We start from the raw sequence: 14,006 nt of genomic DNA, 5'->3' as shown, positions 1-14,006 counted from the left end.
GCAGCTCATAGAGAGAGAGTTTCAGTAACATTCAGAGACTTTGCTGGCAATCCTGAAAGCAGTGAGCAGGACTAGATGCAGCCAGGTGCTCAATAACTACAGGCTTGTGAGCTATCAGTGACAATGCTGATAGCCATGTCCCCTGCAACATTTTCTCCATTTGACGAATGTGAATTTTCACTTTGACCTTTCATGTGTTGAAGAGGCTGCAAGGCCAATGGAAACACCATGCTAATCCAAAGTAGAAGAAATGGCCAGCAGTCCAAAAATAACAGATCTCAAAATGTTCATAAGTCCAGGTATGGGAGTTGTCCCAAGCGCATTACCCATACCTCTCCCTCTCCCCTTCTAACCCTCATCCCCTTCACATTCCCTCCTTGTTCTTTCCTTCGCCTCTGTACATTATCTTTCAAACCCCTACATGAGTGTTGACATACATGCTGGTTTTATGGATCTTAAGCCCCGTACACAGAATATCAGGAGACGGTTCAAAAAAAAAAAAGGCTCATGTGTGTATGTCGGTCTTTCGGATGTGCATGCTGGAAAACCAGCAGCCAACCGACTCCCGATCAGTGCTCTCAGCCAATGGCAGAGAGTGCTGACCAGAGTGTTCTGGCAGGGGGGGGCATCCCCTGTCAGGACGCAACAGCTCAGCGGGGGAGTTTGCTGGACTAACCTCGCATGGCTAGTACAGTGTCTAAAACTGGAGCTGACAGGTTTTTTTTTCTTGAAAAAAAACTGTAGTGTGTACTGGGCTTTACATAGGCATACAATACACACTTGATTTGATTATTATAGTTCTATTGTAAAACTCAAAGCTTATCATGTTCTGATGGGTTAAATAACCTTTGTCTTGAATGGACATGACTTGTCTGTCAAATAAGGAATTTTAAAAAAGTGAAAGATCTCAAGTCTTTACTGAGATCACAGTTGAACATCACAATATAGCTTGTGCCAAAAGTGAATAACCACCAATGTTTTAGAGACAGCGTGGTCCACTTTCTCAAGGTGACAGACAATGTGCATGTAGAACGAAAACTGACAATTTTGGTACGGAGGTGAAGGTCTTTTTTAATGAATTCTTTTATGAATTTATGATTTTTTTAATGAATTTGATGAAACCACCCCCCATCAAATCATTCCCTGCATCTATTACCTTTTGTACCACCACCCCCTCCCTTTAGAATGTAAGCTCTACTAGCCGGGCCCTCCTGTCCTTTCTGTATTCAACTGTACTGTAATTGTCCTGCCCCCCCCTCTACATTGTAAAGCGCTGCATAAACTGTTGGCGCTATATAAATCATGAATAATAATAATAATAATTAATTCTAGTGACTATATTTACTAAATATTGACTTTAAATTGATAAAAGTTAAAATTATTATTTCTCAGTTTTTCGTCCCATTGGAAACAAATTGGTACCTATAGCTTCCCAATTTTTATACAATGCTACTCTTTGCAATTAGCTACTGCTTTTCTGCAATACCCATTTGTTGATTAGTGATTATGGCAATGATTTACTATTTGATATATTTAGAAAATACTTCAGGTTAACAATGAATGTTAATAAATCTGAAGTTACAGATAGTAAAGTCCATCTTGTTCTGAGTTACCGAACTTTGCAAAAGGAATGAGAATATGCTTAGGACTATTTACCAGCCCACAAACAATAGCAATCAACAATCTTGTAATAGTGGACTTATTTTACAATGTTTTCATGAAATTGAGTTACCTTCACAAGTCTTGAGATCAGGTTTATAGACATATCCTTTAGGACAGGTGCAGGTAAAGCTTCCTGGAGTGTTCCGACATTGTCCATTGTCGCACAGCAGTCTGTTTATTGCACATTCATCAATGTCTGAAAAAGAAACCAGGACAAAAAGCTTGGACAAGGTACAAATAGTATAAATTTAGAGCAAAATATTATTTTGTCACCTTACTTGTTTACAATCTGCCAAGGAATATTCTTTCATTCACCCCACCTTATTCCATTGACAATACAGAAGGGTATTCATATCATCTTATGCATTTGCATAACCAGTTGACAAAGGTCAGGACCACAAGATCAGGATAAGGGTCACTATGCAGTTTACTATGCTATTAAGATACCTCCATATTATTCCCTGGAGGGGTCCCAATTAAATACGAGAATTATGCTTTTTATTTATTTTTTTGGTGCATGAGTATGACCAAATGCTGTATTCAAATATGTTGACCTACAGTCCCAAATACATGTAATCCTCTAATTGCTTTGATCTGCATAACTGTATCACCAACAAAGGTCTATGGGAAAACTCTGGACTCATGAGGAGAACCTGAAGAAGCTTGGACACTGGAAGTGTGAAATAAAAGCAGTCATTCTCAACCAGTGGTTGCTAGGGGTTCCTTGAGCTGTGGCTGATTAACCTCCCTCTTGATGGTGCCTGTGTGTAATTCCAGGTCCATCACCACTCGGTAGAGCCAGCAGCATTACCAAAAACGTTTTTTTATATCTGTCTGCAAGGGTGGCATTCTGACTACCACTGTAAAGGGGCATTCTTCCGACTGATCACCAAATGCAAGGGACATACATCCCACTGGTCCTAATTAATTCTTTTTTTGCTGGGGTTCCCTGATACATGAAAATAATTCAGGGAATAAGGGTTCCTAAGGGTTCCTTTGAGGTAAAAAGGCTAAGAAAAGGTGAGCAAGAGTCCTCAGATCAGTGTATGAAATATATAGGGGAAACATAATATCTACTTTAACTCCTTTTCTAATCATCTTTAAGGTCCTATAGTTGGGAATACATGAGGTTGTTCTTAAAATGGTGCAACCATAATCTGTGGAAAGTAAAAACCAATGAAAGCCCCAACTTATTAACTGCTACTGATTTTGCGGTTATGGAAACCTCATCCATACTTGCAACAGGCATCTAAGAGCCATGAGGTAAGGTGCACAAGAATCCTCGTTGTATGCTGCTCCTAGTGAGACATTTAGTTATTTGCTCATTCCTGTCAATATGCTTTAATAACAAGACAGAAGTGATTACATCAGAACAAACTTGGATTCTCCCAGCACAGCAACAACTTTGTCAGCCATGGCTTCACATAATTACATAATTAATTTTATTTTTGAATGCAATTATTTATTATTATGAATCATATATATATATATATATATATATATATATATATATATATATTTTTTTTTTTTTTTTTTTTTTCCAATCATTTGTTTATATCTGGCTAGAAGTACAACAATAGTAGAGGAATATATCCATTATATACAAAGGAAAACAATAAGGATTTCATACCATTGCAACTCTTCCCAGTAGTGTCCACATCGTATCCAGAATTACAAACACATTTATAGGTTCCCCGAAGGTTTTCACAAATTCCATTAGGACATATATCAGGATCCAGAGCACATTCATTAATATCTGAAAATAACACACACAATACACTTAATTGTGCCGTTGTGATGGAGTCTTACAAGGTGCTTACATTTCCTGTTGCATGCAAGTAAGAGACACACTCAACATCTGAAATAACAGTGTACAAAGTACATTAAATACAAGATTAAAATGTGTATTTCAATTTTTCAGCCGTTTAAGCTGACAACCCACCAAGATATTACTTCTGGCAGGGCTCCGGTATCCAGGAATGCTATTTATATACAATATGTAATTACACTGTTTTGTACAGGCTGTATTTTTTAATTGGCCCTGTTTAATCACTTGCTTATGTGCTGTGGAAAAACTGTTTGTTTACATGAACTAAACAGTGAATGGGAAAAATGAGGAAGCCAGAAAACAAAAATGGATCCAATTAGGAAAAAGTATCTCTTTTTTTGCAGTGTAGGTACACATTTACAATGCAATTCACTTATTTACTCCCTTTTGGTCTGCTAAATGTAAGTGTTTTGTTATATCTATAGGTTAAGATAAATGATCCTACCAGAAATTCAGTGAGCTTGTGACTTCCCTTGTAAATCTGAAACAGTGCTATCGGCCCTGCCCAGGTTATCTCTGTGAACTAGGGAATACCTCATCTTTATGTTATGGAGATAGGGAGGGTTAATCATTCCATAGTTCAAATGAGGAACCTAGGGTGACACCACAGTGGGGTTGATTTGCTAAAACTGGAGAGGGCAAAATCTGGCGCAGCTGTGTATACAAACCAATCTACTTCCAGTTTTTTTGTCAAAGTTTAATTGAACAAGCTGAAGTTGGAAGCTGATTGGCTACAATGCACAGCTGCACCGGATTTTGCACTCTCCAGTTTGAATCAAGCAACCCCAGTGTCTCCATAGATACACTACAATGAGTGAATGTTGTCAATCTAGCAGAAAAAGAATGTTTTGTGCAGAATTACCAGGCATAAAAATAAGGAAGAAAGCAGCAAAAAAAAAGAAACCTAATGTATACACCACATCTAAAGATGGGCAAGCCACAAAATATAACATTTTTGTTCTTGTGTTAAAAATATTCAGATTTATATATTGCATGTTATTGTATTTTATATGTGAAATTTAAAATAACTTCAATCCTCTCTCAAAAGTTAAAAAAAAAAAAACTAAAATTATTACACTGCATGGAAAAAAGAGTAAGCAACAAAACTGATATAATACTCCACAGGGGGCTGCCCCAGTTTTTCGTGCAGGTCTAAATTAAATTTATATGCTGTCTTAAGCCTCGTACACACGCTTAGATTTTCGGATAACTGAACCTCTGTTTTTTGTGGCATGCTAGTCTCATGTCGAAAGTGAAAAGGTTACTCACAATACGAACATTTTCGTACGTCAGAAGTGACGTAATGTGTTGAATAGTTTTGTATGTATTCTTTCCTTTCTGAGCATGCGTAGTCTTACTCTTATGATTTTTTTTCATACGAAAACCGTACTAATGAAATGAAAATCGAAAGTTGAGTTCACATCCGACAAAAATGTTATAGTCTGCACATCCAGCTTTTGTCTGACAAAAAAGCGAAATCGGCTGTTGAAAGTACCGTACTAACGATTCGAAAATCGGCAGACAGCTCGTTGTACAAATTTTTCCATCCGATTTTCGTATCATGTGTACGGGCCTTTAAGCTGGATACATTCCATTTCTTGTTGGGGGATAAGGAATAAGTATTGTGGGGTAAAGTTTTCAACAAGTTGAGCATTAGAACAGAGGCATAACTAGAACCTTCAGGGCCCCGGTGCAAGAAAAAATGAAGGGCCCGCTGACCTATTGGTCCCGGGCCCTTTCCTCTGGTCTCAGGGCCCTTCCCTCCATGCTCAGGGCTCTTCCCAATGATCCCATGGCCCTTTAGTCCTGATGCAGAGCATTTTTTTATTGTTCTGCAGTGAGAACCTTTTCTTCCATCTTGGGGCCCCCCACAGTGGTGGAACGCAAGTGCAACCTTTGCAACCCTGGTAGATCTGTTACTGCATTATTGTGTACATTAGTGTACAGTTAACTATTAGGGTCATCTTAAATGTTGGTGCTTTCATATGATTAGCTTGGACCTCTGCACTCCAAATGGTCCTCCAGTGTTTTCAGACCTCATTATCCTACAGAAAACTACACTTTTGGACATTTTAGTAATAGATTATATGGAATGTTATGTCTGTAAACACATGAAATTAATAATTGCCTGCCCAGTACACAACAAACCATTAGAGGTAATCACAACACATCCTTTCCCTTTTCCGTACACTCAGGTACTCCCCCCTCTTGATTATACAAGGTTCTAGGTATACTTTAGTATTTTAGAATATTAGTCACACATACCGGTTCCTGTAGATGTTATTCCTGGGCCACTGCTGCACAGAGCTTGATATTCATCTGAAAACACAGGAAATGCCATTGCAGTTTGTTGTTAAGAAAAGCAACAATAGAACAGTGTATCTAAAAATTCTTAAAACTAAAATGAGCAAGTGAGGTATTTTAAAAAGAGCATGGACATTATTTTTCTTCTAACATGCTGTAAATTTATTAACATATTTGTATTTATTATGCACTTAATTATTTATATTACCAATAGAAAAATAATAGCAATGATTTAACAAGCATCTTTATTTTCAAAAAAGGTGACAGTTATTTTCAGCTAAGTGCAATGAGAGTTAAACATTATAGTCACATGACTAAAATAAAGATTGTATTCAACCATATTAACGTGATAAATGATCCTACCAGAAATTCAGTGAGCTTGTGACTTCCCTTGTAAATCTGAAACAGTGCTATCGGTCCTGCCCAGGTTATCTCTGTGAGAAATGCCATGTAACTGGCATTTGAGAGATGAAGAAAGCAGTGGCTCATAATGCAGGGCACAGGGGCGCAGCCCCCCTAATTCATGCATCCGGCCCCTAATATACATGCGGGACGACGGATGCATGGATGCCAATGGAGTTTTTTTTCTTTTTTTAAAGCAAATGATTAGAGCCAGAGGCTCTAATAGGCTTCATAAAAGGGTGGGCTCGGGGTGCTCATTTTCCACCCCCCCCCCCCCAAAAAAATACCACCAGGTGCCACTGGAAGAAATGAATGAAAGAAACATTTTGCAGTAGGTTGTGTCAAATACCTGTAATAATAATAAGTGCTGGAGATACTGTACATTAGAAAGCCTATTTTTCTTGTTGGGGGGTGGGGTGGGGGGATCAATTTTCTTTTCTTTTTCAAAGTGTATATGGTTTGGAACTGCTGTTTGATATATATATATATATATATATATATATATATATATATATATATATATATATATATATATATATACTGTATATATATTTTACTATATGGATGCAATATTTGCACTACAAAAACATATTTACTACAGACAAAGTATTCCGAAAGCACTAATAAATAGCACCACAGGGACTGCTTTAGGGACAAATTACACTGTTGTTTTAACATATACATTCTGACACACTACAATGCATATGTTTTGGTTACCCATAATAAAAATAGTGTTTGTTCCCATCTCAATGCTGCAGTGCAGATTGTTTTGAAAAATACATGTTTGTGTTTTTTTCAGGGTTTTAGGCTCGGTTCACACTGCTGCAACTTGGGATCCAACTTGAGACCCCAAGTCGCATGACATGTGAAATCCCATGTTAGTTAATGAGAGCTGTCTTAATTAGACCTACTAAAGTCGCTCTGACTTTAGATAAGGTTCCTATACTAATTCAAGCCAACTTTTACCGACTTGTGCCCATAGACTTTAATGGACATCATCTCCAAGTCGGATTCTCACATATATTGATGTGATTTGGATCCCACCTTACAGGAAGATTACACAGACATTCCCTGTGGTGTAGCTCTTCCCTCACTTCAAAGTTGCATCAAGTTGCATCAAAGTACTACTCAAGTCGCATCAAGTCACCAGCAAATTGCCAGGAAGTTACCTGGCAAAGTTGCGCCTTAAGTCGCATGACTTTCAGGTTGTGAACCAAGCCTCAAAGGCCCATAAAAATCATTTGCATGTTTTGATTCATTGGCAACAGATGTTAAAAAGCCTTGGTGGTTGTTAAACCTATCTTGTCCAACATACATTAGCACTCACAAAAAAGGCATGTTGACTCAATGCACCTGCCTAATGCTACAAAAAGTGCACCTTTATGCACATGCATAGATCTAAAAAAGCTATTTAGGTTCACTTTTTCTGACTTAAAACTCAAACTGAGCTGTCTGATAAGGGGTGAGTAATTACTCTCACTCATTAACATCTGTGTGTAATTTGCAGCCCAAGCTATTGAGCTTTGTAAACAGGCTCACAATAAGTGAAAAGGAGATAGAGGAAAACATGTGACAAGGAGCCTTAAGCCTCGTACACACGATCGCATTTTCCGCAAACAAAACCTCAGACTTTTGTTCGAAGGCGTGTGCCTGGATTATATCTTGCATACAAACGGCAAGGAATTGTTGGCCAACAAACACGAACGTAGTGACGTACTACGTGGTTTTTCAGCTCTTCAGCGCCACCCTTTAGGCTCCTTCTGCTAATTTCAAGTTAGTGGAAGTTTGGTGAGTGCTGATTCACGCTTTTCAGTTCGCACTTTTCATTTAGCGCTTTTCAGTTTGCGCTTTTCATTTCTTGCTTTTTAGCTTGTTTCTGAACAGCTATTCGTCAACCAGACATGTTGTGGAATGAGAGGAGATAACGTGTTATTTATTATTGGCCTTGGAGTTATTGCTTTGACCCAAGTCCAGTCCAGGAACAGGAGGAGGAGGAGTTCTTGGTTTCTTTATTAATCGTGTCCAATTATGTCATATGCCTTTGCTGCGGGAGCTCCAGGAGAATAATCCACATGATTTTCGGAATTATCTCCGGATGACGGACCCCTGCTTTCACCAACTCTTAGCATTGTTGACCCCCTATATTAAGAAGCAGGACACATGCATGGGGTTTTTTGTTTTTTTTTGGTTGAATAATAATGATTTGATTTGTTATATTTTCTATATTTTTGGATGCATAGAATGCACGTTTTGGTTACGTTCTATTGGCAGATAACATGTCTAATTTTATTTGTTTTCTTTTTTTAATGCACAATAAAATAATTGTGTAGAATAATACTTGGCTATGTGTTTTACTTCAAATGACAGTTTGGGAGTAGGTAGTTACATTAAAAAAAATAAAATGTAAAATTGACAAGGGACACTAACATAGTTGTATCTTTGATCTTAAAAACTACGGGATAATGGTGTTGTGGTAACTTGACCAAAAAAAAACGTATAATAGTATTATTCTTGATATCACTAGAAAAAAAAAGCCTTTGAAAATTTGTTTGCAATAACTCCGTTATCAGTATCACCAGCAAAGTAGCTTCATTATTATCCCATTAAAGAAGAAGAGAATTGTGCGCTGCATTTCGAGATTTCTTAATTTGCCTTGTCACGAATGTTAATTCTCTATTACGAACGCTAATTTACAAGACCGGCCCCTTCTGGCTCGTCCTTGCTTCCGAGCATGCGTTTGTACTTTGAACTTTTGTCCGACGGACTTGTGTAAACACGATAGGAAAATCCAACTACAGACATTTGTCCGCGGAAAATTTTAAAACCTGTCATCCAACATTTGTCCACTGAAAATCCGGCAACAATTGTCCAATGGAGCGTACAACGATTGGATTTTCCACCAACAGCCTGACATCACACAATCCCCGTTGGAAAATCTGATCATTGTAAGCTCTAACGAGCAGGGCCCTCTGATTCCTCCTGTATTGAATTGTATTGTACTTGTACTGTCTGCCCTAATGTTGTAAAGCGCTGCGTAAACTGTCGGCGCTATATAAATCCTGTATAATAATAATAATAATAATCATGTGTACGCGGCTTTTGGCTTCACATGCTGCAATGAAGAGAAGACTACAAAATATTTAAATGCTACAGTTTATATTTATCCAATGAAAAATATTTTCAGAGAAGGCATACATTTATATGTACTGAAATACTGGAGATGCCCAAAAAAAGATTTATATAACTGATATACTGTGATATGCTTTTAGTATTCGGGTACTATGCAGTTCTTTTACTGTGGTTACATACAGACAGACACTCTTACCTGAAGTCTTGGCAGGACAGGGTTTACAAGGTTCCCCAAATGCAAATTCTGTGCTTGCACAACAGCACTCTGATTTTGTCACTGCTCCTTGAAGTGGTCTGACGCACTGACCTCTCTTGTAACCTCCATAGCAAGTGCTCCTCATGTGAGTATCTGCAACAATATGCATGCATTAGAATGAGATGGTAGGAGATATTCTACCGACTAATATGTGACCTATACATATTCACATATAAAAAGGTTCACAAGCAAGTCGATATAAGAGATTCCATACACTGGTGCTTGGAATGGAATTTCCCAGTCACCCGGACATACGCAGCCATTTTTCCACTGACAACACGACATATGTTTTTTTTAGACTTGTTGCCCTGCTTTGCACATGTGCATTTCAAGCCTTAGCGAGTTGAGCACAGTAGTTTTTTTTTTTTTTTTTTAATATTGTCAGATGTAGACAAGCACAAAATTGGCAGATAACATGTGGACAAGCACAAGCCTTAGTGCACTTTATAGGAACAGAATGCATTGTCTCATTATTATTAATAATTATAATTAAAGGGCATTATAAGGAGGCAGAAGCAGCATTATTTAGATATTTGAAGCAAACAATCAACTAGGACTAGCATTCAATCTGTTAGATAGAGTCAGAGACTGCAATAGCTGCATGTGCATACAACCACATTTTTTGTCTCTATATACTGTGTATATATATATATATATCTCTGTCAAATTGGAAAAATGCATGCAAGCTATATGCTCTAGCACATTCTTTTTATTTGTCATGCTACATATAGATGCATGCAATTATAAAGTCAACATTTTTTTTTCTAAAATAATAAACATGTTATACTTACTTACTCTGTATGATGGTATTGTGGCCCTGAACCTCCTCTTTTGGGAGCTCTAGGCTACTCATTTTACTGCATGCGCCACCATAGTAAGCCGCTTGCTATGGGGGCTCATATGTAGGCTAGCTCCAAAGGCATGGTGTGTGAGTCCACAGACACACACAGTGTGGCTTGGCCCTCCTTACAGGATTTGATTGAGAGCAGCACAAGCCAATGGCTCCCGCTGCTGCTTCTCTGTCCTGTGAGAAGAGGGAGGCCAGCGCTGCTGCAGACGACTGGCGTAGCACTGGTTCGAAAAAGTATAAAGGGAGAAAGGAGAAAGTATAAGGGGGGGGGGCAACAGCTGGGACATATTTTTCACAGGGAATACATTAAGGTAAAAAATGTCTTACCTTTACAACCACTTTAAAGTGGTTATAAAGGCAGAAGGTTTTTTATCTTAATGCATAAAATAAAAAACCTTCTGTGTGCAGCAGCCCCCCTCAGCTCCCCGAATACTTACCTGAGCCCATCTCTATCCAGCAATGGTGCAGGAGAGACTCCGCCGTCCGGGGCTCTACCTCCTGATTGGCTGAAACACAGCAGCAGCGCTATTGGCTCTCGCTGCTGTCAATCAAAGTCAGTTAGCCAATCAGGAGAGAGAGAGGGGCGTGGCCAAGCCATAGCTCCATGTCTGAATGGACACATGGAGCTGCTGCTTAACTGGGGTGCCCCCATATCAAGGTGCTTGCTGTGGGGGCACTCCACAGAAGGGAGGGGTCAGGAGCACTGAAGAGGGACCAGAGAAGAGGAGGATCCAGGCTGCCCTATGCAAAACCATTTCACAGAGCAGGCAAGTACACATGTTTATTATTTTTAAAGAAAAAAAAATAGACTTGAGTATCACTTTAGGTTTATATAGTTAGGTCAAATTTGTACTTACCTACACACACTCGACCATCAAGTCCAACTGCTAGACCAGGGAAGCATTCACATCTAAAGGAGCCATCTGTGTTCACGCAATGTCCATTCATGCAGATGCCCGGTGTCTCACACTCATCGATATCTGTAGTGGCAAGAAGACAGAACAACCAAATTATGAAGTGACAGTTTATAACAAAAATAACATATTGACTATATTTTTAAAGCAATATTATTGATAACAAATAAACTTTGTATTTTACATCATTACCTTAAATGCGTTCAAGATATTTTAAGCAAATATATTTGTTTTGTGACTGTGTTACGTGATGGACACCCTTTGTATTAGTTGTTTAACTCAGAAGATGAACAAAGTTTGGAAGCAAACTATTTAACCTGCTGACTGCATGTAAAATCCTTATTCCAGATACTGTTGGAGGAATTTGGGATTTTTACCACAGTGACACTAGTGATCCACATTCACACAGCGGGTGGTTCATTCAGGATTGGAAGGTAAAAACAAGCCAAGCAGCCCACAGGAGGCAACTATTCTTTCGTCCATCAGCAATTTCTCTCCATTTTCTGCCAGCCAACACCAATGAATATGCACTGTCCTAGTAACATCTGTCAAACACTAGAAGGAACAATCTTACTGTATTTTATCCACATATGAAAAGTGTCAGCATTTTATGCACTACGGTGACCAATCTGAAAATAATATACAGATTTGATTCTGACCAATAGGTGGACAGCATAGCAATTATCTATATCTATAAAGGTATGGGCACCGCAGACCTCGGAGACAAGCTGCATGTACTGCTAAATGATAATCCTATGGCTTTGTAAGAGGTTTGTGCATCCTAAAAAAAGATCCTTTGAATTGTGAACACCAACAGCTGGCACAAACAGACTACTGAAAACAATGGATTTTCTAATGTCCGTTTATATTGTTTGCATAATAAAATGAAACAAGCATTGACAATATACCAGGAAAGAAGATTTTCAAACCACTGCACACCAGTGACCATGTCATATGTAAAGTCTTAGCTTTACTAAGCTCTGTGGGCAGGGTGAAACGCGTCAGTTGGCCTGACTTTGCAACTGGCTTGTTCTGTCTGTGGTGGTTCGATAACCTTAATTACTGGTATGTTTGTACAGAGCTGGGACAAGCTCTTTTCTTTCTCTGTGCCTGCACCTGGCAGTTTGATTTGAGGGTGTTTATCTGGAGCGGTGCCCTAAGTTTATACATGGTTACAAGCATTGACAATAGATCTGCTCTGAATAAGACTACTATACTGGGAGATAACTATCTAATTAATAATAATTATTGTTTATTGCATAAATTAAAGTGATTCTAAACCCTTTTTTAAAATTTTAGTTCAGGAAGTCCAGACTCACATATAATGTATAGTCTGCTTACTTGAAAATCCTTCTTTCTTGTATGCACAGTTGGTCCCTAAACCGCTAGGTTGCATGCATCCATTGAAACACACAGCGCCTCACACCTCTGCTCACACCTACCAGCTCCTGACAGACACACAGAGCCTCACTCTCCACCTCTAGCACCACCTCCATCCTACAATCAGGAATTTAGGGATAATAGCATGGATTAGACATGTGCAGGATGAAAAAATTTGTTTAGTTTAGTTTCGTTTCGATTCGTTATTTAACTTAATTCGTTTAGTTAAATTCGTTGCATTCATTACATTCGTTTTCGGAATTCGTTTCGTTTCGTATTCGAATTCGAAAAAATTCGACCGCATTCGAAAAAATTCGACCGTATTCGAAAAAAACTATCAAATTCGAAAAAATTCTACCACATTCGAAAAAAACTGTCAAATTCGAAAAAATTCTACCACATTCGAAAAAAACTATCAAATTCGAAAAAATTCTACCACATTCGAAAAAAACTATCAAATTCGAAAAAATTCTACCACATTCGAAAAAAACTGTCAAATTCGAAAAAATTCTACCACATTCGAAAAAAACTATCAAATTCGAAAAAATTCTACCACATTCGAAAAAACTGTCAAATACGAAAAAATTCTACCACATTCGAAAAAAACTATCAAATTAAAAAAAAATGTTACTACATTTGAAAAAAATATTAAATTCGAAAAAATTCTACCACATTCGAAAAAAACTGTCAAATTCGAAAAATTTCTACCACATTCGAAAAAAACTATAAAATTCTAAAAAAACAATAACTGAATTTGAAAAAGTAAACTATATATAACCATTTTGCGAAATTTGAAATTCGTATAGAATGAAATCGAATTCCAATAGAAAAGATTAGGATAGAATAGAAAGTATAAAAGAATAGCATAGAAAAACAATAGATCAGAATAGAAAAAAATATAATATATTGTATTCTAAGCTTTTCTATTTGAATTCGAATTCATTCTGTACCAAATTTCAATTTTGGAAGATGGTTAAATATATATATTATATTTTTTTTCTATTCTGTTCCATCGTTTTTCTATGCTATTCTTTTCTATTCTATTCTAAACTTTTCTATTCGAATTTGAATTAATTCTATGCGAAATTCGAATTTCGGAAGATGGCTTCTAAAATTAGAATTTCGTATAGAATGAATTCGAATTTGAATAGAAAAGATTAGAATAGAAATAGAATAGACTAGAAAAACAATAGAACAGAAGAGAATAAAATATAATATATATATTTTTTTCTATTCTGTTTCATTGTTTTTCTATGCTATTCTTTTTTATTCTATGCTAAA

General features: G+C 37.5%; 1 protein-coding gene across 1 annotated transcript in view; it reads right to left on the bottom strand.

The window, feature by feature from the left end:
- Positions 1 to 14,006, bottom strand: part of FBN1 (fibrillin 1) — a 408,253-nt gene that overhangs the window by 116,902 nt on the left and 277,345 nt on the right. Inside the window, exons 15-19 of the mRNA XM_073623525.1 lie at positions 11,289 to 11,411; positions 9,522 to 9,674; positions 5,756 to 5,809; positions 3,293 to 3,418; positions 1,733 to 1,858 (exon numbers count right to left, since the gene is read on the bottom strand). Of these exons, the coding sequence (XP_073479626.1) occupies positions 1,733 to 1,858; positions 3,293 to 3,418; positions 5,756 to 5,809; positions 9,522 to 9,674; positions 11,289 to 11,411 (582 nt within the window). The remainder of the gene's footprint in view (positions 1 to 1,732; positions 1,859 to 3,292; positions 3,419 to 5,755; positions 5,810 to 9,521; positions 9,675 to 11,288; positions 11,412 to 14,006) is intronic.

This window comes from Aquarana catesbeiana, linkage group LG03, assembly GCF_042186555.1.
Source record: "Aquarana catesbeiana isolate 2022-GZ linkage group LG03, ASM4218655v1, whole genome shotgun sequence".
Taxonomy (NCBI): domain Eukaryota; kingdom Metazoa; phylum Chordata; class Amphibia; order Anura; family Ranidae; genus Aquarana; species Aquarana catesbeiana.
Note: the sequence above shows the minus strand (reverse complement) of the source record. Positions and strands in the feature narration are given on the sequence as shown.